Source organism: Marmota flaviventris, chromosome 3, assembly GCF_047511675.1.
Source record: "Marmota flaviventris isolate mMarFla1 chromosome 3, mMarFla1.hap1, whole genome shotgun sequence".
NCBI classification, from domain to species: domain Eukaryota; kingdom Metazoa; phylum Chordata; class Mammalia; order Rodentia; family Sciuridae; genus Marmota; species Marmota flaviventris.
Window position 1 is genome coordinate 111,432,282 of NC_092500.1, and position 27,737 is coordinate 111,460,018.

The 27,737-nt window shown below is 33.2% G+C and overlaps 1 protein-coding gene across 3 annotated transcripts in view; it reads left to right on the forward strand.

Annotated features, from left to right (window-relative positions):
- The window catches only part of Purg (purine rich element binding protein G), a 37,576-nt gene that overhangs the window by 113 nt on the left and 9,726 nt on the right, over positions 1 to 27,737 (forward strand). The window contains exon 2 of one of the 3 annotated variants that reach the window (XM_071610238.1): positions 245 to 1,123. In XM_071610238.1, the coding sequence (XP_071466339.1) occupies positions 251 to 1,123 (873 nt within the window). In that variant the 5' untranslated portion in view covers positions 245 to 250. Of the gene's footprint in view, positions 1 to 244; positions 3,421 to 27,737 lie in introns of those variants that run through there. The other 2 variants (XM_027939315.3, XM_027939314.2) reach the window with 2 other exon arrangements.

Below are 27,737 nucleotides of genomic sequence, written 5' to 3' on the forward strand. Positions count from 1 at the left end.
TGGGCGGCCCGGCTGCGTGCGGGAATAGGAGGCCCGAGGGTGGCGGAGGGATGCTGTGTACCCTGTGCAGAGCCGGGAGCCGCCGTCGCCGCCGACGACGACGACGGTCGGGTACAGGCCAGAGCCATGGGCTTCTAGCGGATGTGGGGGTCCCGGGCGGGAGCACTGCAGGCTGAGGGGCGTCTGCGATTGTTCTCAACACCCCTCCCCCACCCCACCCCGTGTGTCTGTTTGTCACTTGCAGCTGAAGATGGAAAGAGCCAGGCGGAGGGGAGGCGGCGGCGGCCGCGGCCGTGGAGGCAAGAATATAGGGGGCTCTGGCCTAAGCAAGAGTAGACTGTATCCCCAGGCCCAACACTCTCACTACCCCCACTACGCTGCTTCAGCCACCCCTAATCAGGCTGGGGGCACAACCGAAATCCAGGAGCTGGCCTCCAAACGAGTGGACATCCAAAAAAAGAGGTTTTACCTAGACGTGAAGCAAAGCTCCCGGGGCCGGTTCCTAAAGATAGCCGAAGTCTGGATAGGGAGAGGCCGGCAGGACAATATCAGAAAGAGTAAACTGACCCTATCCTTGTCTGTAGCAGCGGAGCTGAAGGACTGTTTAGGGGACTTCATCGAGCATTACGCCCACCTGGGCCTGAAAGGCCACAGGCAAGAGCATGGCCACAGCAAAGAGCAAGGTTCCAGGAGGAGGCAGAAGCACTCAGCACCCTCCCCGCCAGTCTCCGTTGGGTCTGAAGAGCATACTCACAGTGTCCTCAAAACAGACTATATAGAGAGAGACAATAGGAAATATTACCTAGACCTAAAGGAAAATCAGCGGGGTCGCTTCCTAAGAATTAGACAAACCATGATGCGGGGAACTGGCATGATAGGTTATTTTGGCCACAGTTTGGGCCAAGAACAGACTATTGTCCTCCCAGCACAAGGAATGATTGAGTTTCGTGATGCCTTGGTTCAGCTGATTGAAGACTATGGCGAAGGGGACATAGAAGAACGAAGAGGTGGAGATGATGACCCACTTGAACTCCCAGAGGGGACTTCTTTCAGAGTGGACAATAAAAGGTTCTACTTTGATGTGGGCTCTAATAAATATGGAATTTTCCTGAAGGTAAGTGAGGTGAGGCCACCTTACCGTAATACTATTACTGTTCCATTCAAAGCTTGGACAAGGTTTGGGGAGAATTTTATCAAGTATGAAGAAGAGATGAGGAAAATTTGCAACAGCCATAAAGAAAAGAGAATGGATGGCAGAAGGGCCAGTGGTGAAGAACAAGAATGCCTCGACTAGAGTGAAATTGAACTCCATCAGGCAAAATTTAAAATCATAAATTGGCTAAAAGTACTGATCCATAATCATTTGAAGAAGTTTTTCCTCTTTTTTGGCCCTTTGTTATTAGTAATACCTCTAGTAGTTTATACTTCAAGAAGTCTGATTTTCATGTTATGTTATACATAGATCACTATAATTCTTATGGGAATTCTAACCTTCCCAGAGCTAAATAGTTTAGCTGCTTCAACTGCTCCAGACTATTGAAGTATGCAAATCAGCACAAAATGTGACATTCTGACCTTCTAAATATCATAACTAAGATTTATATTGCACTATGACATAATCCTGAAAAAAAGATACATATACTTATTATGGAAGTGTGAATTTCTATTTAACAAATTTCCAAAACAGTATTCCATTCCTATATTATTAAAAACTGCTAAGCTTACCTGTAGGACAGTTACCACAGAAACAGAAACTTTATATCAAGTATCATCATTATATTTATTTATAAAAGAAAAAATAGAAATATATTGTCCATTGGATAATAATATTGAACAGTACCATTAAAGGATCAAATCTTATTAGATAATTAAACCTTTAATATTCCTTAAGAATTAACTAGAGTATTCTATAATTTTCAAATTTTGTGGTAACCCTACAGTTTACAGTTGCCATATCAAAGCCATGGGAGCATTTTAATTGGGTATCCTAAGCTAGTTAAAATCTTATCTTCACTTCTGTTTGTTGCACCATATAGTTGTATTGATTTTCCAACAGTTCAGGAATTTCATTTACATTACAATTGAGTGGGAGGCTTCATCCAGTGGCTTTGCTATGGAAATTTTGGTGTTTTAGCATTTCGTGCTAGTTTGAAGATTGTGATAGGTTTATCCCTAAAATATGTCATGAATTCAAGGTATTATATTTTATGAGTTTTGTTTAACTACTTCAGGTCACCAGTTACCTAATATAAAACTATATCTGTAATAATATACTTTAGTAGTGCTTTTGCAGTTGCCACCCTTAAAACCACGTCAAGCTTCCAGTATAAACCAGACTTTTACAGGTGTTTTAATTCCAAAAGGGGAAGTAAAAATATTCTTCCTAAAAAGACTTTAGAATACAATTTTTTTTTCCTGGGAAAATATTATTTGAAAATTAGATTCGTTGTAAACATATTTGAAAGGAAAATTCAGGCATTTTCCAAGGTGCTCTTTAAGGTACTTAAAAGAGGTTTACTTTACACAAGACTCATCCCTTTATCTGTATTAAAAATTACTTTCCAGAAAGTGCCACATCAATTTTTCAACACCTAAGCAATTTTTAAACAAGTGGATATAGTGTATACGTGTACCAACCCAACCTGTATTAACTGAAATTTCATCTGTTAAGCTGCATTTTATTCTGAATGAAATTGTCTTTTATCTTGGCTTTATTCACCTCCCACATAGTAAGTTCATATAATCATGTTCTAAGAGCCAGAACACTGATTTCAACCCCCAAATATAGCTCTCATTGATGAGAGCTGGCTGCATGGATTGAGGTCAGAATGTAGCTCTTTGATAAGCTATAACTCAAAATTATTTAAGTTTTTTCCTTCAGACTTTGTCTCCAAATGCATTTAAGTTTCTAAGAAAACTTTAAGGTATGAATTGAGAAAATTAATTTTATTGGTTTATGTCACATAAGAACAAGCGATCAGTAACTCAGACATATATACTGGTATTGGTTTGCAGATTATATTTCACATTTCCTCAAGTAGTATGAGGAATCTCAGTTTATTATAATTGTGGATCATCTGGATCACTATGGAACAACTGAAGGTTAGAAGATGATGTTAATAACTAAAGTTAATAGCACATGGTGGGTGTTGAGACAATAAAAGTAGCAAGGATTTTTAAACTGTAAAATAACATAACTTTGTAGGCTTGCTAAAAAAAATAGTTTTTCGTTTATGAAGGAGTGATGTGCACTTGAATTACTGTACTACTGATTGTTATTGCTGCCCATCATAGTGCCTATTAATAATCAACCTGTCAGATTTTGGCAAACTGGAGCTGTGAATATTACAAAATTTGATTATTCCTATCACTATTGCTATGAGTGTATGCTCTCTCTTAAAACCTTCATTTTAAAAATATTTATATCCATTAGGATTAAATGATTTCTTTTTTGGTCTGATAAGATTTGAGTATGTGTGTGTACATATACATATATATGTATATATACACAATACTATGTCAGACTTAAATATTTTAATTCATTGTATATAAAATTATTAGTTTAATTTTGCATTAATTATTTAAGTAAGGAATTAGTTAAGCAGCCAAATTTTCTGCCTTGTATGTATACTTCAAAGTTTTTACCATCTCAAAGCTGCAAATTGGATAGATGGATATATACTGGCAATTGAATATACTCTTAGAATCATTAAGGCTTCTACCAGTCCTTTTGTTTCACTTTTTCATAGTTAACATATTCATTGAGAAATGAAAATAATGCTATGATTTTTGATACTAAAATTTCCCAAGAATTCATTAGCCATAATTAAGCATGATCCAGTTCAAAACTCTGGTATTAGGACATGTAATGCCATGTATCTTATTAAATAAGCTACTAGTCTTATCTGTGCAATATATATTTTATTGTCATTTGTAACATAAATGGAGCTGCAAGTGTACATGGTATTCCTCAAAACAATAGGATCTTTGCCTTGAAGACATTAAACTCTTAAGGCAACTGGACGTTGAAGTAAAAAATGAGCATTGAAGTTAGTAACCAAAATTACTTGTTCACTGCATAATGCTAAAACACTGATGATGTTTGCACATAATAATCCAAGCATAATGTGGTACGGACTCAAACTGTAATAATATAAGCTAATAGTATGAAATTTGGAAACGGGTCCTCATAATTGTTGGCAGTGTGCTCCTAGCAATTGAAAGCAGCACTAATTTGTTGCTTATATGCAAAAGATGCAATGTATTATAAAGGTATTAAAGTTCTGCCACATTTTATAATTTTCCTTATTAAAGCCCCAAACTGCCATGTCCCTTAAACTTGAGTCAAACACAAGCATATTTGCACTAAAGAGCATGGCCAAAAAAAAAAAAAAAAAAAAAATGACAGGGTGGAAAAGCTAGTTGGAACCTCTTGAAAAAGTTGGTTCTAATAAGAGAATTTCACATTTGTCTATTTGAAAGCTATATGGTCCAGGCAGACAATCTGTCAGTTCACTAATTTAATAATGCACTTTACCTTTTGTATATAGAAGATGTACATTTATGCCACTTGACAGGTGGGATGTGTTCCAATAACTACGTAGTTAGAATCTGTAGGGTGATCTCTTGCATGCATATGTTTGTGTTGGAACTGTTGTTGTAACAGGTTTCCATTATATCAGTGTAATGGAGAAGGGTAGAAGATGCTTTTGAAATAAATCCCAATACATTTAACAAAGAATTTTAAAGTAGAGTTCATATTTGTATTCTTAAAGACTATTTCTAGTCCAGATTAGTATTGCAGTTCAGGCTGTATCTATTTGAAGACACACCCTCCATAATACTCTGAAAGTTAATTCTGGGAATTTTTCCAAATTAAAAAAAAAATTTTAATGATTCTGTTTTATTCTGATTCAAGTAACTGATAATAAGAACATGATTCTATACTAAAGTTACAAGTATGGGTTAGCTGGTATTTTTTAAACACTCAGACTAACGAAATAATGTTTCAAGTTAAAGAAGTGCAAAGAGCCTAATAAGTTACTAAAATAAATACAACAAATCAAAATTTGCAGAAGTACTAACCCTTCGCCAACTAAAAAGGGTACTGGAGGAATTAGTGTATCTTTCCATCCTAAAAACTTCCTAAGATGTACATGTGAAAAGTAGATAATTGTTGCTTAATAATAGGTTGTATGTACTTTACTGAAAACACTGTGTACTAACAATTCATCAAAAGTGTGCTATATTTACTGCATTCATTTTATATCTATAGATAAGAATACATTATATATAGTCATCCTATCTTAATATAATCATGTATTTATATTGTAATTTTGCAAATATTTTCAGTAAAATAAACATTTATCTCAGCTGCACAGTTTGAAGAGGATGAAATTGAAATACACCCTCAGATACTCATTTTTAATAAGCAGCTACCATTGAAAGCTGATGTATGTATTGTCATTCCTTTAAATTTTGTTTTATAGTTATTTTAATATTTAAATGAGTAAGATTTAACTTGAATTTTTGAGTGGTTTTCTAAAAATAATTTTTCATGTGTGAGATATTTTTGTCCTGCTTATTTCCAAATGTCTTTCATTGAAACTATGAAATCTTATTCCAAGCTTTATGTGAGAGCTTTGCTTAGTCACCACTTAGTTTGAAATCGTCTTTACCAAAATACCAAACACCTTTGGCAGAATATTTAACAAAGAGAAGTTGACACTGATTCTATGCCTATAAAATAATGCAGGTATGATATTTATCACTGCCAGATAAGATTCTTAAAATCTTTCTGAAGATTCCTTAAAGATTTCTTGACTTTCATAGAGAAATGATGGCTGTTGGCTAGCCCATGAGAGAGGGAATAAAGATGCTAGCATGCTGTTGAGACAATCCATAGTCCACAACACTATAGCAATGAAGTACAGGAAAAATGTGTTTCCCAATTTAACATCAAGTGAATATTGTGGTTTTAGATCACAGTAAATCTGTCATAAAGAAAATATACCCAAATTTATGTTAGGTAGGTTTTAGAAAAATAATAGTATATTTTCTTGTATGATGGAAAATATCAGCCCATGTTCTTACTTTGACATTACATTTTAAATCATTTAAATTTATTTTAGTAGTGGATTCTAATATTTTTGTAATAGGGAAAAATATGCATATAGTACAAAATTTAAATGCTACAGATGGGTAGACAATGAAAAGTAGTAACCAATGTTATTCAATTTCTTGTGTATCTTTCTAGAGTTACTCTGCATATACAAATGTTTATATACATAAATTATTCTTAAACATACAAATTAAAACATATACTTTCCCATACCTCGTGGTATTACTTTAGATCTGGCATTTAAGGGATTGTTTTTATTTAAATTTATTTAAATATCATACTTGACCTAGTTAACATGTCATTTAATTTACATTATATTATTACACCAACAGAATGTCAAGGAAATTTTGAATAAATTCCTTTGGTAATTACTTAAAATACAAATATATATATATATGTTTTTTAATTTTTAAAATTTACAAATATTCTCTACCCTATTCTTAACCATCTTGCCTTTCTATATTCCCCCTTTTCTTTCCTCAAAAAGAAATTTTTGGTCTTTTTTCCTAAAGTAACACAGTTTAGGAGTAGCAAGATATTAAATGATGTAACCAAGTGTTATTTTAAGTTAACTACATTCTATAATGAGAAACACTCATATTAAAAGCTTTAACAAATTGTAATTTTCAGTTTTTACTAATCCTGTTACTATTATTTTTTAATCCAAATACCTTGCCATTGTAAGAGCCAATGAGTATTAGAACTATATTGAAAGATTATGACTTTTGAAATCATTTGATTATTAATATAAAGCTTTTATCATAATAATATGAAGGGTATAAATGACTGCATCAAATCCAAGTATATGCAAAGAAATAACATTGGTCCTAATTGTTTAAAACATTATTTTTTTTTTTTTTTAATTGAAGAACCCAGTATCTGTCAGAAATCCTTGGGATCAGAAGGTGATGATTTGGAAAAGAGTAAAAATGGAGAATTTGAGAGTTAAAAGTACCTTCTCCATTCTCTGCTGGAAGAATATTAAATTAATAATGTAATTGTATTAAAATGAAGTTAGCATTATTACTAAACCTGAAAATAAAAGCAAAATTACTTTAATAATTTCCTGAACTACCCCTCCCCCTGCCATATCATTTTATTTTGATCTGGCTTCCCTACCCCATTACTATCCTGGGGTCTAATACCCAGGACCTCATGCATGCTAGGCAAGTGCTATACCACTAAACTACACCGCCAACCCTCAAGTATGCATATTAAGATCACTTTTATATTGACCATGAAAAAAAATATTAAATGAAAAATTAAAGATCCCATACTTGACCCCTTCAATCTTATAAATTAAAGTAGCCAGAGTAAAAAATACAAGCCAGCAGATGTGGCAGCTCACACCTAAAATCCCAGTGACTCAGGAGACTGAAGGCAGGAGGAATGCAAGTTTGAGGCCAGTCTCAGCAATTTAGTGAGGCCCTAAGCAACTTAAGTGAGATCCTGTCTCAAAAGTATAAAAAAGGCCTGGGGATGTGGCTCAGTGGTAAGCACCTAAGTACCAAAAAAAAAAAAAAAAAAAAATACGATTAGAAAAATTTTTTAATGTGGATTAAGAAAGAATATTTTAATGGATTGGTATCTGTAAATTTTATAAAAATACTATAAGGTGGAAATTTTTAAGGCAATGATTTAACCTTTATAATAATTTTTCCATGATTGATGGCATTATTTTCTGTTTATCAAATGAGAAAGGTATTATTAGAGGACAGGATGCTCATAAACATACTTTAAATGCATAAGAGTTTGATTCTTTTCTTATTTTTTATTGGTGCATGATAATTATTCATAATAGTGGGATTCATTATGCCATATTCCTACATGCCCAAAACATAATTTAATTAATCTCATTCCCTAGTATCTCTCTTCTTTCTCTCCCCTTCCTCCCCCTAATCACCATAATCTACTACTCTCATCTCTCTTCTATTATTTTTAATTAGTGCACTATAATTATATACAAAAGTGTAGCATTCATTTTTTGTATATTCATACATGAATATATCATAATTTGGTATATTTCATTTCCCCTCTACTACTTCCCCATGCCCTTCCCTTTTCCCTCCCTCTCAATTCCCTTCCTCTTCTCTGTTGATATCCCTTCTATTTTCTTGAGATCCCCTTTTATCCCCCACCCCTGTAGTTTCCATATGTAAGAGAAAATACTTGATCCTTGGCTTTTTGAGTCTGGCTTATTTCACTTAGAATTGTTCTTTTGATTATGAATAACTCATTCATCTTGATCATCATAATCATTGATTATCCTTTACAGAATCTGTAGGGTTGACTTAAAAAATATCCAGGCATTTATTTGTTTAAACTTAAAAATGCTGTGTTTGTATATTTCTCCTTATTTAAAGAAGGGGTCAAAAAGGAAGGTAAATTCACTTTCGAGAATGAATTTTGGCCAGGCATGGTGGTACACACGTGTGATCCCAGGAAGGTTAAGGGGGAGGCTGAGTCAGGAAACCAACAAGTTTGAGGTCAGCCTGGACAACTTAGACCCTGTTTCAAAATAAAAAGGGCTGGGGATGTAGCTTAGTGATAGAGTACTTACCTAGCATGAGCAAAGCACTGGGTATAATCCCCTATACTGCAAAAAAAATTTTAAAAGAATGAATTTTGCTTGAATTTAAGCCAAAAAAGTTACCAATTCCCCCATCCCTAGTTACGAGTTTTCCATATTTGTGTTTTCTGGTAAATTATGTTTTCCATATTTTATCTTTTTTTAAGTATCCCTTGTGAAAAATTGCTTATTCTTGAGGCCAGTGATATTCACCAGTAAATTAAGGCATAATGAACTAGTGCTGCTGCATCAAAGTTACTTTGTTATATGAAGAAAATAACTCATTTTAAATGGAATATATAGTTTCTTCCTTAATATTTTTTTACTTATTTCTAAGATTGAATAGCAATTGTCCACCTTCTCACCTTCTTATACTTAATTTCTGAAAGAGCTGTTTTATTCACAGTTTTCATTTATCTAGGAAGTAGCAGGGTAAAGAAAAAGGAAAATAAACCCTAAGAAATATCTAAAAGTTAGAGTTGCTCAAAGAGGGGAAAAGGCTTCTGCTGATTTTTGTGTTTATTGGACTAATGGTATAAATCTGATTTTAATCTGTTTCAAATCAGAATTCCTATAGTATTTCAAGTTACTATATTTTATTTTTTTTAGGGAAAATGGTTCTGCAGGATAATACTCTTCTTCAGGATTTTACTTATTATTTGTTATGGATTTGATGAGAATTATTTGTTATGGATTTGATGAAGTTGTTACACAGAAGGAGCAAATAGAAAAGAAAAAACAAGTAGTGGCTGATGATTTTGTTTGTGTATAATATATTAATCTAACAGAAATGAGAGGAAAAGAGTCATTCTCAAAACTAAATATTTATTTCACCTTTAAAAGAGAGTCTCAGAAAAAGCAGTAAGACCTAATTCCACCAATACTGGACTGACTCTGAGTAAGTCATTTAACTTCTGTTGGGTGGTTTCCTTACATGAAGAAGGAACAACATTGGGCTAGAAGCTAAGGATCCCTCTTACTCTAAAACTTTTAAAATTCTGAATCATTAGAGTGTGAAAAAAAATTAGATGAAGTATATCACAATTGGAAAGTATAAGAGATTCTCTTTATATATTAAAAGCAACTCTAATAAAGCTGAAAACTGTGATGATACCCAAAGGATTAACACAGCAATGTAGTTCTTAACATTATGGATCTCTTTACCCAACACCAAGTTATTGTGTACTAACTAAAAATCTAACATATACTTTATTTTTTAAAAGAAGTATTTTATTATCTATACAAAGTCTCATTCTTGGAATACTGTGTTACTGAAATAACCATGATTTACATTGCTAAACAGTAAACTACAACTGTCATTGTGGTGGTCCCTAAAAATTAAGTACTGCATTTGGTCCTTTTTTCTGTGACCATATTGAATAGCATACCTTTAAAATGATGTTTAACAAAGAACAACAGGAAAGACACTGATCTGTGAAATGTCGTTCTGTTTAGAAGGACCTGTAACTACTAGGGTTTGCAAAAATTAAACATTCTAATGCTTAATTGTTTAGTGTGGAAAAACAACAAAGGCTGATGATTGAGAAAGAGAAACAACACACAGGTTTTTGTGATGGAGGCATTTATTTAGGTACCCCAGTCCTCTGCTATACGATGCTACCATCACTGTCTGTAGAAAGTAATAAAAAAAAAAAAATGGCACCTTTCTCCCCAGACCTCTTTTTTGGTGTCTACTTGTTTATCAAACAGTTTTTAAGAGTAATCAAAGTGTATTTGAAATGGATATGCACATGTATTTTTATTATTTCAAAAACAAGTATATACATAAAATCCCATTACTGAAATATTCCATAAGACAAATAATCTTTGGCTAGTAGTATTGACAACAGCAATTTGATTGGTCTGTTTTCAACAAATTCTATAGAATGAATTGGCTGAGGTAGATTATTTTTTCTCTTTTCCCTCTTCTTAAAATAGCAGATACATTTTATGTTCTTGATTGCTTCTCTTTACTGCTGTTTGAAATCTAAGTGGGATATGAAAGAATAGTTTAGTTTGGCAGTTGCTGTTTTGCAGAGATTTTCTTCAGCTTCCTGTCAAACATTCCAAACAACTTTACCAAAAGAATGTTATCTAAATGCAAAAACTACCCAGCTAGTTGAAACTACAGAACCAGAAGACAATTTAGGAGTAAGGATAAGAATAAGTTCAGACCAACTTGTATTTGGGGCAAAAATGGGAGTTCATAACCCACTTGAATCAAATGTATGAAAGATGATATGTCATGAGCTTTGTAATGTTTTGAAAAACCAATAAAAAAAAGAATAAGTTCAGACACCTAGATTCAGAACATAACTTTATAATTTACTGACTTACTTCAGACATCACTGCATTTCATTTCTAGATTCTACAGACTAGCAGTGTGATTTATACCAAATGTTTGAATTCCAGTAGGAAAAAAAATCTATTATTGCTTAGTATATACTCCAAATGGGCTATGACATGCTATAGTCAGGTGTAAAAGTAGAATCTGAAATTTCCATCAGTCTAATAATCTCTTTTTCCCTCCCATACACTGTACCCTATTGGAAAGTGGTTTAATTTCTCTCACCACCACCAGAGCCCCATTTCATCATATTTCTTTCTCGGATAACAATTGGCACATAATAAAGACTGGAGGGCTGGTGTTGTGGCTTCATGGTAGAGTGCTTACCTAGCATATGTGAGACACTGGATTCGATTCTCAGCACCACATATAAATAAATAAAAATAAAGGTCCATTGACAACTAAAAAAATATTTTAAATTTTTTTTTAAAAAGACCAGAGCTCATTTTCAAAATTTCAAAATCCATAGAATATAAGAAAGACATCCTGCTACTTAACTAATCTCAACACTCTTATCATATTTCTATATAATAATTTAAGATGAATAAGTAAAAAACAGATTTCACTTGGAATGATAGGAATTGGAAGTTCAGTTATTCCCCACTTTTCAGTACACAATTGATCTTCAGAAAATTATTTTTACTATCATGATTGACAGGTAATTTCGGAAATGAAAAGTTGCTCCATGATTTGCTTTTTTTTTTTTTCGTATTAGGGATTGAACCCAGGGCGCTTTACCAATAAGTTAGATCCCCAGCTCCCTTTCTTTTATTTTTTGTTTTGAAACAGGCTTTCCCTAAGTTGCCAACACTGGTCTTAAACAAGACTGGTCTCAACCTCTCAAGCAGCTGGGATTACAGACATGCCACTGCATCTGGCTATCATGAGCATTTTAAAGAGAAGAGGGTAATAAAAAGAAAAACCAATTAAGATTTGTTAATAAGTGTTATTGAATACTTTGTACTTGGCATTTCTGGGCCCCTTTTATCTACTATTTCTAATCCTCATAACAACCCCGTTATCACTCCCATTTTTATGTAATTTCCAGAGGCTTAGAAACAGGTTCACTGTTTCAGAACTAATATGTTCTAACCAAAATAAACACCGAAGCCAAAGATTATGCTTATTCAGTTAAGCCGGGCTGCCTTTTAAGACTTACTGTGAAAATGATTCCCCCCCCAACTCTAATAAAGCACAATCTAAACCCCCCCCCCATTGTCATTCTAAATAAATCTGCCTCAGATTACTGGGAATTATTTTATCAAAACTACTCCCTATGCACGGGACTGTCTCACCAAGAGACATTTGCTTATATAAGAATTTATTCAGCTGTTTAAAGTTGCTGCTAATAAATACAACTTATTTGATCTTTAATATAGTTTACAGATTGAATCTGTAATCCTGATCAACTTCCAAATAAATGTCAGTCATTTTTAAAAGGGATCAGATGATAAGACTGCAGATGGATCATTTCAATTTTATTTGTAAGGGCAAGGAAGAGACAAATTACTATTCGTTGTGGGTCTATGATACAAATGGCTATGTTAAATTATTGGAAATAAATTTTATCAAGATTATTGAGAGTTATGTTTATTTCACACAACTTTTTCTTGCCATCTTATTGATTTCTCACAACCTTCCTGCCATGGCTTCCTATGTCATTCTGTTCCTTTTCATATTTAATTACCAAGTTTCCTCCTCTTTCTCAACTCCAAAATAAACTGGGATAACTGCTTTACTTACAGATATGTATTTTTCTGCATTACTCCAGGACAGGACATTAGTGTGAATAAGAGCACTTCTAGGGTATGTTTAACCATAGATTGCTAGCCCTCAGCTTCAGAGTTTCTGTTCAGTAAGACTGGTAGGGTGGGGAGAGAACCAAGAATTTGCATTTCTGACACATCCTCTAGAGAGTGGATGCTGCTGATCTGAGGACCATACTTTAAGAGCCACTGTTCTAGGCTGATGAGTTACAAAAGACAAAAAAGGAAAATTTTTTAGTCAAAACAACTGTAGTATCTTGGTAAAAGATTCTGTTACTTATTCTGCCTTGAGAATTTTACAAATCTTAAGCAACTTTTTTTTTAATACATTGACTAGAGTTTTTCTTCCCTTTTCATCCTTTCATCATATTTAACTTTCTGATTTCCCCTCACTTTTCTACAGCTATCTTGAGAAAAATCTGGTAGCATTTAATTATGAAAACTTACATTTTAAATGTATGGAGACAAGCATATTTTTAATTTAAGTAATTTTGGCATATAAATCTTTGTAAAGGAAAGTGAATGATTTTAGTAAATCTTAGTAAAGGAAAATGAATTGTTAACCAAGTTTAGTGAATATTAACTATTAGAACTTGAAGAGACCTTGGAATTACTTTAGCCCATTTACATTTTGTGACACATAACCTATAGCTCAAATGATTCAGAAATTACTAGAATAGTGTAAAAATAGAATCTGAAATTTATTTCAGGGCAATAAACAAAATTTAAAGAATGCTTAAAATGCTAATTATCTCAAGACAAGTTATGAGAAATATATAGCTTCAAAGCATATAGTATTTTCACCATCTTCCTATATCCTTCCTTTGTAGGATGGAGGAACTATATACTACACTGTAGATATGGTACTTTCTTAGATCAACAGCTGGACCCACTGGTTTAAATTTAGAGATATTTCTCCTGAGGATTCATTGAGCATATTTTTGAAAACATATCACTTAAAAAATATGTTTGTCAGCCTTGTAGATATTATATATTTGTGTTAATCAAAATGAATAAAACCATATTTTATATATAAATCTATATAATAAATATATAAGCCTCTTAATAGCTTTTATTCTAAAAGGGGATCACACCCCTTTGGAAATATTATATGAATACATACAAATTTGTCAGTTCTCCAAGTTCATTGATATCTCTCTCTCTCTCTCTCTCTCTCTCTCTCTCTCTCTCTCTCTCTCTCTCTCGTTAATACCCTTCTAGTTACTACTGATTAGTACTGCAGAACACTGAAGCATTCTTAAGTAAAGATTAACTGCTGACATAGAAATAGTCATGAACTCAAAAGGATCATTTGTAACTTTTTTTTTTAATTTACTAGTCTGTTTGCATGGAAGCTATGATATAAATTTAGATTACAATTTTTAAGTTTTAGAATTTTGAGTTGGTGTCAGAATACAGATTTATAGTAAATTTCAGCTCAACATGAGGGCATGCTTCAAGAATAAGACTTCCCTGTTTCTGGAATTATTTAAGGCAGAGACTAGGTATGAAATTAATATAGGGTATATAAGGTAATTAATAATTCAAAAAAGAATTGTTACTACCTCAAATATTTTTTTCAACTCAGACTCAGAATTTATTAGGAATAGTACTTGGAACTTTTGCATTCGGGTCTATGAATTTATGACTTTGAATAAAGAAGATTTCAAATTTTTTAGTATTAATATGGAAACATTGCCAAAAAAAAAAACCCTTTTTTCCTACTCCTTGTTAGTGCAAAATAATAGAAGAACTTGTTTACAAATTTCCATGAAATTTACTAATTAAGTAGTTAAAAGTATCTTCATGCAATTTGCCCTGAAATTTTTTACTTTTTTTGAAGAAATTTTTCACTATTAATATTTTTTCAGAAAGGACTATGTGAAGGGGTTGGAATTATGGCTCAGTGGTAGAGCACTCGCCTAGTACATGTAAGGCCCTGAGTTCGATCCTCAGCACCACATTAAAAAAAAAAGAAAGAAAAGAAAGGTATTATGTCCAACTACAACTAAAAAAATGAATATTAAAAAAGGATTATGTGAAGAAATAAATTTAGTATTTATGTTGCTATTTCAAAAGTTTCTGCATATAGGTTTGTTTAAAAAGACAGATTGGAAAATCAAATTATTGGATATTGTTAAACTTAGTTTTTTAAAACAAATTTTTAGTTGTAAACACACACAATAACTTTATTTTATTTATTTATTTTTATGTGGTGCTGAGGATCAAATCCAGTTCTTCACACATGCCAGGCAAGTGCTCTACCACTGAGCTACAACCTCAACCCCTAAACTTAGTTTTTATTTATAAAAATCCATATTAAATTCTGTTCGAAGGTCAAAGCATCTATAATATGTAGCAAACAAGTTTCCAAGTAAATTAATTATTTTGGCAAATAATGCATGTGATGCTCTCCTTGTGAGTTCCAAGGCTTTGTAAAGGGCAAAAAGGTAACAGTAAAATCTAAATCCAGGATGTAGTCTGATCCAGTATAAAATTTAATTTTCCATGACAATGTCCACTGTGTTTCCTTGTCATTTCTTTCAGCATTCATTCCTTTGTGTGATACATTTCAAGTGGGCAAATGATTAAATAAAAATTGTACTCCTCCACTCAAATATTATATACCTAATCCTTATCTGTATGATTTTTACATAAAGTATAAAGAAAGCCTTGTCCTGTCCCCACTTTCTTGCCCTGAAGAAGTAATGGCAAATTGGTTTCACCATAGTTGTTACTACGGTGAATTAGCAGTCTTAAAGTGCTGTGTAGAGAATTTAACTCTGCATCTATAGGGAGAGAGAAAACAGCATTCATGCCAGACATTTGATATTTATCATCCCTGCTTTAAAGCTGTTAAAGTTCTTGTTGTAGCTCTAAAAATTTCAAGTTTAGCCAAAGAGCTGCTATACTCAACAGCGCAAACTACCATGTGACCCACCTAGAAAAGTGTCTCTTCTAATACTTCAGAGATTGTTTTAACTTGACAGTCCCTCCTTTATACAGCACAGAATCTCTATTATGCCTCTGAAGAATCAAAGAATCATGACCATGATGATGTCATCAAGGATACCTTTAATCATTAAACTTTATATTTGCTTCTAATGAGTTCTCACCATTAAATGACATTAACTAATAAAAGGACAGCATTTTCTCGCCTTAAAATTTAGTCTAATAATACTCAGACATTACAAAATGTAGGTTCTGGTCCCTGTTACCAGAGATTCTGATTTGTTGGGTACTGAATGGGGTTCAGAAATTGGCATTTTAATTGTCTTGCTCATTTTGATATAAATGTGGAACTTTGACTTACATATCATTTTTCCAACTGAAATTGCTTAAGTTTTAATACTGTCTCCATGACACCATGGGTGGTTGATTTTTTTTTCCCTTGGCAGGGGGAGGGGAAGAGGTTCCTGTATTAACAATGTTTATGTCTCACTTTAGAGAGGCTAAAGACATAAGTCCAAGTATTTAACCCAAGATTTTATACTATTGTATTGGCTAGCTTTCTAATGATTACTGAGAATGCCAGTTTCTCCCCAACTCAAGCTGAAGTTCAAACTGTTCTTATTTGCCATATAACCACTGGTTACATCTCCCTTTATTTCACAACACAAACTTTCTGAAATTTCTCCAGCCTGAATCAAGTGATTGTTCTTTCAGTCTTTTATGAGTTGACCCTTTAAATATTAAATAATGATTTTTCTCAATCTTTTATTATAAAATTTTTATTTCTTTAGATATAAACCTGTAATTTATTAGAAGTAAAAAAATATTCTTAATCAATTTTTGAATGCCTCACTTCTAGTGCTGTTAATTTTTTTTAATTGTGGCCAAAAATACATAACATAATCAACCTTTTTTAAAATATGCAAAATGGTTTCTTAACCCTTATCCTCTCAATAATAGTTTTTCTGGTTATTGTCATTTCACTCTTATATAAATCTTATCTCCTGTACTGTTATAATTCTTACAGGTAAAAAATATTTTTACAATTACAAAGCAATTGTACTTATATTCAGATAAAAGATCCTTATAAACTTTGTGATTGTAAGTGAAGGATATTTTATCCTGAAAGCTTTCTGTTGACTTAAGGGGAAAATAAGCCCCTATTTTCCTGAGATCTGGAGGACTCCAAATGAACATTTATACTTTCTTGCTCATTTATTTGTTTGTTGAAGGTTTGAGATTAGAGTTACCAGAGCAAGTAAGTTTAAATGCTAGAATTTCTGTGACTTTTTGCTATGTACATTCTAGTTTTCCCATAACACGTAATTTATGCTGTAGACTGGACATTTTTCTAGAATTTGACAATATCAGTGTTCACTAGATGATTTCAAAATCTTTGCTTAATTCAGAATCAAACTGTTTAGCTTTAAATAGATATATTAGATGCATAATTTGGAAGGAAATAGTTATAAAATAAAAATATTTTTCTGCACATGAACTGTTTCAAATACTATTTTCAAAATCATTGGCAGAGAGAAAAAACACCAAAAACATTTTAAACTTATTTTTCAAAAGTTTTTCTTCAAAACATTTTCTTCTTATTATTAAAATTTTTCAAAGAAATCAATAAATTTTAAAATTCTGCAAGCAATATACATCTAAATACCCAAAAATGCTATCATTATGAGTATACTGCATATCATCTTGCCACAGGAAAAAAAATCTACCTTTTCTTGACCTTAATTACTTTGGAACTACTGCAAAAACTCGTTGATCATGACCCTTTAATAATAATAACTGATTTTTCATTTTATGAATTTAATAACTTATAATATCAATGTTACCTTATGAGTTTTCAGGCAAAGGGAATCATAGTAGAATTATTTTGAATATTTCCATGATTTTTGTAATACTCAAATTTTTCTTTTAACACTGCTGGTTACTTTAAAGAGAATTCTGTATTATTCCTTTGATTTTCATTTAAAAATTAGAAATGTTTTCTTAGTAAGGAAGAGGGTGGAAATCCCATAAGTTGAAGAGATTTAGTGTAGAAGTTGTGGGTGCAGTGACATACTAGTCAATTACTCTTCTTCTTTTCAGTGCTCCCCTCACTATCTTTCTTCATTGTCTCCACATCACCCTTAAATCACAGAAATTCATTTAGTGTCCTTTACTCATTAGAGCACATGATGCCAGGACACAGAACTTAAATCTTCCCTCTATTTCTAGTCTCTAACAAAAGGTAGGCACTAATATTTTACCAATAGGAAACTTTATAAAATATTGTGCATTCCAGCCTGAAAAGTTTCCCCAAATTCTGAGCCTTTGTTTCATAAATTTTTACCTACTTTGTCACTTATAAAAAAATATTTGATTACTTAGAATGAAGAATGCCTGCACAGTTTATAATAATTAAAGTTAGTTTGAATTATTGTTCTTAAAGGATTATTAAACAGTACTAGTATTTAATAGAGTCTTTGGGTCATTCAGTATCTGTGTGATTTGGTTTTTTTAATCACCATTGATTGTTTGACTTTTTTTTTTTTTTTTGGTACTAAGGATTAAATTCAGAAGCAATTAACCACTGAGCCACATCCCCAACCTATTTTATTTTTTATTTATTTTGGGGTGGTGGATACCAGGGAATAAACTCAGAGGCATTTGACCACTGAGCCACATCCTCAGCCCTATTTTGTATTTTATTTAGAGACAGGATTTCACTGAGTTGCTTAGTGCCTCGGCTTTGAACTCGTGATCCTCCTGTCTCAGCCTCCCAAGCCACTGGGATTATAGGCATGGGCCACTGCACCCCACTTATTTTTGAGACAGGGTTTCAATAAGTTTCTTAGAGCCTCGATAAATTGCTGAGACTGGCTTTGAACTTGCAATCCTCCTGCCTCAGCCTCCCAATCCACTGGGATTACAGCTGTGCACCATCACATCTGGCTTGACTCCTTTAAAGATCCAAATACTACATTTAAAGACAGGCCAAGCTGTTATTTAGCCAGGTTTTGTGGTGGTGGTAGCAGGGGAGGTATCTGTTGTCCCAGACACTTGGAAGGCCATGGCAAGAGGATAGCTTGAGCCCCAAGTTTGAGACCCACATGAGCAACATAGCAACACACCTCCCTCACTAGTTAAAAAAGAATAAAAAGAAGGAGGAGGAAGGAAGAAGACATACCAAGCTAGCTATAATTCATGCAGTACCTTCCATTAAGGTAATTTGAATCTGATTTGAGATATATTACATAAAATCTACCTATTATTTGATAGAAATGTTTTACATGGAAAAATATCAGTCTTAGGGAACCCAGAACTTGATTTTTAAACTGGTTTTTAATAACTCTAAATGACAAATTAGTAAATTTGTTAAAGGTAACTACAAATTGAGTGTGAATCCTGAAGTACCAGGTTTATACTACAATTAATAAAGCCAAAAGTTTAGTTGTTTATTATTTGGGTTATGATTTCAAGCATTCATGGAATTTTAGAAAACCCTTTTCATCTTGCCTTTGACCTCATAGTGTGCAGCAGTGTAGTTTGGAGGTCTGTAGGACCCTATGTTACCCTTGTGAAGCCCCAGATCTGTGCTTGGGACTGATCCTGGGACAAGTCATTGAACTTCTGTGGATCCTGACTAGCTTATCTGTCAGTTGAGGAGATTAGCCCAGAATAGTTGATTTCTCAGAAACCTGTCAATTTCTGTTATCCCTGGAGGCAGCAAAACTTCCCCTAAGATATCTTCAATTTCTTTATGTGGCTTTTTCTCATTTTTCTCCAAATTTTTGTTTCACCTGACAGTTATTAACCATCCTATCCTTCTTGGCACCCTTCATATTTAGTTATATCCATTTTACAGAGTTTCAGTGTACTGTTTCTCTAATTTATCCAGCTCCTTGTTACACTCCATTTGTGTGTGTGTGTATGTGTGTGTGTGTGTGTGTGTGTGTGTGTACACCAATCTCTTGGAACTAACATAAAGACTAGTTGAGCATGATATACATACAGTCAGTAAGACTTATCCTTTGACTTTGTATACAAGAGCTTTAAATTGGCTGTTCTATCAGTTCCAAAAGATTTATTTAGATATGCAACCTAAATCTTGTTAAATATATTTTTAAATTTAGTTTCCCATATGAAAACCCTATCTTCTTAACTTGAATTTAAATTTAAAACCAGAGACTGTTTTTTTCTCCTTTTCATACCCCTCTATACCTAACACTGGACTAATTCCTTAAATCATCCCTGTTAATTTAATCCCCATGGTTCCTTTTCCTCTTCCTATTCTGCCTTTGAAATCACAGTATTCAACAGACAAATCTAAGTGGGAACAAATAGAAATAAAAGTGACCATTTAAAAACCCGATAAGAAGTACTAGTCATTTTTGTTTTGAAGTTAATATAAACTAAGGTACAGTTTAATATGGAGTCTTTTGTTTCCGCACATCCTGAAATTTACTTCAGAAATGTGTTTGTTTCATTTACTTAATAAGTGATGCTGTTCTTCTATTCATTCAGTGAACATTAGGACTAGGCATACAATTATTTGCAAAAGATAGATATTTCACTGCTATTAAGTTTAAGTATGGCATGTCCAAAGTTATTTGATTAAAAGCAGCCTTTGGAACCTAATAAAACTGATATATTTTTCATTCAACAGATATTCCACTTTTCCTCCATGCCAGGCAGTGTGTTTGTATATATGAGAATGTTTGAAGCTATCTATTATAAAAAGCTGCATTTTATTTTCCTTTTAACAATTTATCCTTTGAATATTATTAATTATCTGTATATTGTCATAATGCTCAAAGTATGATAGTGCAGATTTAGAAAAATACAATGATAACTATTTCAAAAAATAATTTTGTCTTTCCCATTCCAAATCTCTCTTTATGTCCTCAGATGAAAATAACACTTCTGTTTCATCTCATGTTCTCATGTGCCTTCTGTGTTCAAGTGGTAATGAGCGCCTAATTTGGAAATGATTTTATAATCATCACTTTTATAGCCCCATTCAGGCTCATCATGAAGGACTTTTTTGGGAGTGGGGGTATAGGGGATTGAACCTAAGAGTGCTTTACCACTGACCCACATCCCCAGCCTTTTTTTTTTAAAACAGGTTCTCAATCATCCTGCCTCAGCCTACCAAATCACTGGGATTGCAGGATTGTGCCCCCATGCATGGCTTCAGATTCCTTTTTTCTTCACAGCTGAATTTACAAAACTCCATCAGTGTTGTTCTCAACTATGGTGACTATCTCACCAATGTCTTAGCCAAATATTATAAGCCCCATTCTACATTGGCTATGTTAGTAAATCAGCGGTTGTAATAATTTTCACTATAGAGCTGAAGACCATTAGTAGAGACCTGAATTATAGGTACAAAAGATTGATTTGTCGTAAAAGTTTTCTCATAATTAGTCATTAACTATGAAATAGTTTCTTTCTTTCTTTTTATTGTACCAGGGATTGAACCCAGGGGCCCTTAACCAGTGGGCCACATCCCTACCTCTTTGTATTGTTTATTTTGAGACAAGGTCTCACTGAGTTGCTCAGGGTCTCACTAAGTTCCTGAGAATGGCTTTGAACTTGTGATCCTCCTGCCTCAGGCTCCCAAAACACTGGGATTACAGGAATGTGCTCCCATGCCTGGCCTGAAATATTTTGTAATTAAATTAAAGGTAAAAATAATATTAAACTTTAAATTATAATAATTTACATCTAATTTAAAATTATTTTCATATTTCACAAATTCTATCTCATTTTATCTCAATGAAAATACTAATTTAAATTATTTTAGTCCCATATCACTATCCCCACATCATAGATGAAGAAACTGAGGCTCTGGCAGGTGAAATTATTTGTTGTAATCACCTGGCTACCTAATAAAATTTCAGGGTTTGGTAAAAATTATGCATGTTGTTATAGCTAATTTAAAATGTTCTTTTAAATGTATTCTAGGCATTTTCTTATTTTTATCTCATCTTTAGGCTCACTTCTGCCCAGAATTCACACTGCTCATTCCCTAATAGAAGGCACAGTATTTGTTACATTGGTGTACATGTCTGTACATAAATCATTTGCTGGATTTTAACTATATACATATCAGCCTCTGCCTTAAATTCTTGAGTCTTTGACCCTATGTGCTTTAATCTCCCTGCCTGAGCTTTCCTCCTTAGCTAGTGTTTCAGAACCTGATCTCTTCCTGTCTTAGTATCTAGTCTCTGCATTGCAGAGTAGCCCAGAAAAAATTTTACTACTCAGAGAATTTACTTCATTTGTGAAGTTTATCAATTAAAAATAAACTAGTGAGGCTGTGGATGTAGCTCAGTGGTAGAGCACTTGCCTACCATATTTAAGGTTCTGGATTCAACTCGTGAATCTTTTTCCTATACTCCTATAAGCAAGAGATAAATGACCACATAATAAGTAGGAAGCAGGCTTTTTCAAAAAACTATTTGGAAGGAATATTCCAGGTTTTTATCAAATTAACTCAAGAACCCACATCAACTTCCTTTCCATCATTATATGGCAATTAAAGTTGTTGATGAAGACTAGAGCACTACAATATTCCCATTCATGCACACAAATTCAATCATGTTCATTATGTTGTATTTATTAGAGCAGAAAATCAAAATAGCACATATTAGAAATGTTTCCATTTCAACAGGGTTAACAGCATTGCGATTAAAACTCTTAAATAGGAAATTTCATTAAATAAATGACCTTGCTCACTGGCTTTTCCAGTTAGCCATGTTTTTGTAGTATCACTGGGGAATCAGCAGGCTGAATTCTCAATTCTGGCATGCAGATTGAATTATTCTGATTCAATATTTTAAGCCCTAAAAGTTGTACTCACAGATTAGCCTAATCTGTTATGATTTATCATGTGTTTATAAATTATATATTTGTAAATATAAAAAGATCAATATGCTGAGATTATCAAGGAGAAGCTTCATAAAAGTTCTACATTTGCCTTTGCTATGGCAGATATAAAACAATAATTATTATAACCTACTTCCTCCATCCACCCCCTTAAGCAATAGCAATAGCAATAATTTCAACTGTATTTTCAGTTACTATCTCCCTACAGAATTATCTGGCCCTCTGTGGCGTACTATAAACTAGTAAATAGCACAGATTTTGGGGTCCGCCAGTTCTAAGTTCAAGCCCAAACTCTCTCATTTGTGTAATTTAGGTCAATTTGCTTAATTCTACATTTTACTTAATTTTGCACTTACAATTAACTTAATTTTACATTTTTGTTCCAAAAATGTACTCATACAGCACTCAATTTATACTTATTGATCACCTGCTATATGCTGGACAATATTCTAGATCCTGTGGAATTGTATCAATAACAAAACAAAACAGGCTTCTTGACCTTATAGGACCTGTGGTCAACCAAATTCTTTTGAAGAAGAAAAGCTTTTTTTTCCCTTTTTTCTTTTTGTGGTTTTGGGGATCAAACCCAGGGCCTAGCTACAGACTAGGGAATATCAAACCATCACTTATTCCTGGAGGAAATCATGACTGCTTTGTTTCTATTTTTAAATAGATGATCATTATTAGGCAGTTTGCAGGATTTAGGAGTCATTTTCCCCAGTGCCAAAAGAATTCCATTCACCTATTTTCTAGTATTGGTGTGGGTATCCATAGTGACTTGACAACCTGATATTTTCTTGTCTAAATCTGTCATCAACTTTTTTTCCTGAAGGAGTCTTCTTCATCCTCATTCATAACAGATGGGGAAAATCCTAAAAGTGTTGTGTTCAAAAATCATTTAAGTGTTCACTATAGAATATGAACTAGATATTATTAAATGGTTCTTCCATTACCCACTGTCTGCTTCTTCACTACTTAGCTTCAAAATCAGTGGACATATGTGGGCTTCATCAGAATATTTTTGTTTTCATCTCTCAACTGAAAGTTTTCTCACCTGTTTTTTTTCTTAAATTGAAAACATTATTATAAGATGATGTTTTAACCCATTTGACTCTTAAAAAAATAGGTTTTGAAAGTGAATGCATACTTTAACCCTTGGTTTCAGGATAGTAAGAAACTATTATAATTTAGGCCCTGTCATAAAGAGGATCATACAGACCATAGTCTTTTTTTTAAATATTTTTTTAGTTGTTGATAGACCTTTATTTTATTTATTTATATGCGGTGCTGAGAATTGAACCCAGTGCCTCACACATGCAGGCAAGTGCGCTACCACTGAGCCACAACCCCAACCCCCAGACCACAATCTTTTTATTTATTTATCTATCTATTTATTTATTTATTTATTTTAGTTGTGGATGAACACAATACCTTTATTTTGTTTATTTATTTTTTTTTATGTGGTGCTGAGGTCAAACCCAGTGCCTCACACGTTAGTCAAGCGCTCTACCACTGAGCCACAACCCCAACCCCCCAGACCATAGTCTTGACACTTAGCTTTTCCGCTTTCATATTTGAACAGTATTTTTTCTATCTTCTTGCACTGAAACTCTGTTTTCTTTTGGTACTTTTGGACCTTTAAACCTCTCAACTCTCAGAAATGTTAACTGAAACATCTCATCATTATCCATTCTATTGATTGCATAAGTTTTTATTGTTCACCCTAGAGAGGCAAACAATGTCCTTAGTGTCATTGAGTTTTTAAAGGGAAAATTTTATAGTGAGGATCCATGTTACCCTGTATCAATTTGTTTTTTAAATTGCCCCAATTTAAATTTATGCAGTTTTTATGTTAACAAAGCAATAAAAATAATAATGTCTGGCTTAGGGATTTTAAAACGTATTTGTTTTTGTTTTCTAAATAAGCATATACCTAAACTTTCACTTTTTAATAAATCTGATTTTTTTAGGGTAAGAAGCCACTATGTGAGGTAAGAAATGGCAATTACAGGTAAATAAGACTCTTCATTTATTTATTCAACAAGTACTTATTGTTTTTGTCCCATAGTCAGGTATTATTCAAGGAAATTGTTTACTTTTTCATCTAGTATCACGTGAAAATGATAATGAATAGTAAAATTACATATTCTAATGTCTTTGTATAACATGGACTTGGAACAGCTTAAATCTTTGGTATATTTGGAAAAATTACAAAAAAAATATATTGGAGAATAATTATCTGACTTTTGATTACAATTTTAATTTTGCAAACGCATATTTGGCATCACTTGTGGATAAATTCTGTTCAGGATATTCCTATTCTTCTCAAAACTAACACAATTTCTCACTTACTTAGGATTATCAAGTATTATAATAAGATTACACTAATTCATTGGATATTTGCCTTTCAAGGTAACCTTTTTAAAACTGATAAACACATGTCCCCTCACATTTGAACTGGTAAGGTAATCATTATAAATTAGGTCCCAATCACTGAAATTCAAAATGGTTTTGAAATGTGAAATCCCATATACACATGATTATGTACCAAGAAGTATAAGTTAACATTTTCTTTTATTCCCACCTAGAAGTTTTAGACAAATTAGTTTCCTTTCTACACTAGTAGTGTCCTACTGCTCCACAAGTAATCCTTGATATAAATGCCTGTAGAGTATAGGTCCTGGATTTCACTCCAGGGTATGCTTCTGTCTATGAGATACTTTGAAGGGAGAAGTTTGAAATGAAAAAACAAAACGCCAACCATCCTCTGGCGCTTCTGCAAAAATATTGTGTTTAGTTGTAATATTTTATAACATTTTTATTAAGATATAATTTACATAGAGTGAAATGCTCCAATGTTAATATACCATTCAATCAGTTTTGACAAACATGGAGACACAGAATACCTCTCTCATCCCAGAAAGTTCCCAAGTAACACCTAACTTCCCAGTCAACATCAACAGACCCCAAACCATCCCAGCTTCCAAAAGCAACCACGAATCTGTTTTTTATCACCACAGCTTAGACCTGCCTATTCTAGAATTTCACATAAATTAACATGTATGTTTTTTCGTATTTTGTCTATTTCATTATGCCTAGTAGGTTTGAGACCATCCATATTGTTGAGTTCATCAGTCAACCGTTTCTTTTTATTGCTGATGAAACTTGCTTAAAACAGGCAAGAAACAAGCAGATCTTCATGAAGTGTCTGAAGTGACACATAACTACTGCTAAAATCATGGCAGCAAATTAATAATAACCATTCAGGGGGTAGAAATGCACTCTAATATTAAGTGATAATACACCTACATTCAAACAACTCTCCCACCTTAGTGTTATATGAATAAGATACACTCTTTTGGGAGATTCTAAATTATGCTACTAAAAATAGAAACATGGGTGGGTACACTTTAGCAATAGAGATGGCTATAGAATTCTTATGTCCTCCTATTTTGACTTCAGAAAGTAAATGTGAAAAATAATCCCAGGTAAGGAGCTAATTCTTTTAGTATCTCTATTATTAAAACATGCTGGAAAGAATGCTTTCAATGTTTATCAATATGGTGATACCTTAATACCAGTTTCAAAATGACATAATGTGGACCTGATAAGTTCAGTTTTATTGTTAGAAACTCACTTTAATCTAAAGTTCCTGGTAAAGCTTATATAAATGGAAGAAGAGTAGATAACAAAAAGAGCAACATCCAGGTTGCATTTTTGTTTTGCTGAAAGTCCTAATTATACATAGCTAAGTTTTGCTATTTTATGCAAAGATTCATTGAGGTCCAGGGGAGCAGGAATACATTTAAGCAAAGAGTATACTGTGATTCTTGGGAGCCATAATACTATAAAATGAGTTCTAATAGAGGTAAAGGGTGAATTTTTGCCCTCTATTGTCATTTTCAAAAGAATTCTGTTCTTAACAAGGAGATGGCTGAATTTGACATAACTAAATAAAGGAGAGGATTGAACTATCTTTGGCTAGTCCACCCACATCCTTAACCATCTCCACTTTCAAGATTCTACAGGAACACAAAAGCATCTCAGAACACTGTCACAGACTGATAGCATACACACAGCCATTTTCTTGCTTTTATGGGTATTGGTTTCAATTGCATGTAATCCATGAGTAAGAGAAAGGACAGCCATATAGTGCTAGAGTGCTTACATTAGTTTTATGGGAAAAGTACCCAAATGAAATAAGAAATGCAGCCAGAGTATTAAGTGGATATTAATAAAGTTTCTAATTATTTTAATTCTCTGAAACTCTTATTCATTGTTTTCCCATTTCTTTCACTTCCTGCCTATCTCTATGCATCTACTTTCCTTCTGCCCTCTCATACTATTTTTTCCTCCTTCTGGTTTCTAAATTGTTTTACTATGCTTGTATTTAATTCTGATATCATTCAAAAAAAACTAACATGAAGCACTTCTCTTTAATATGACCTACTTTAATGTAGAATTTGCCCTATCTTTTTTTAATATCCATGACAGTAGGGTGTATATTGACTTATTATACATACATGGAGTTAACCCATTACAATTCTTATGGTTGAACATGATGTGGAATTACACTGTTTGTGTATTCATATATGAACATAGGAAAGTTATGTCCGATTCATTCTACTGTCTTTCCTATTCCCATCCCCTCTCCTTTCCCTTCATTTCCCTTTGTCTAATCCAATGAACTTCTATAAACTTCTGTACTTCTTCTCCCTACCTTTGTTATGGGTTAGCAACCACATATCAGAACATTTGGGCTTTGATTTTTTGGGACTGGCTTATTTCACTTAGCATGATCATCTCCAGTTCCATCCATTTCCTGACAAATGCCATAGATTTATTCTTCTTTATGGCTGAGTAATACCCCATTGTGTATACATGCCACAGTTTATTTATCCATTCATTTGTTGAAGGGCACCTCAGTTGGTTCCATAGCTTGGCTAGTGTGAATTGAGCTGCTATAAACATTGATGTGGCTGCGTCACTGTAGTATGCTAATTTTAAGTCCTTTGGGTATAAACTGAGGAGTGAGATAACTAGATCAAATGGTGGCTCCATTCCAAGTTTTCTGAGGAATCTGGATGCTGATTTCCA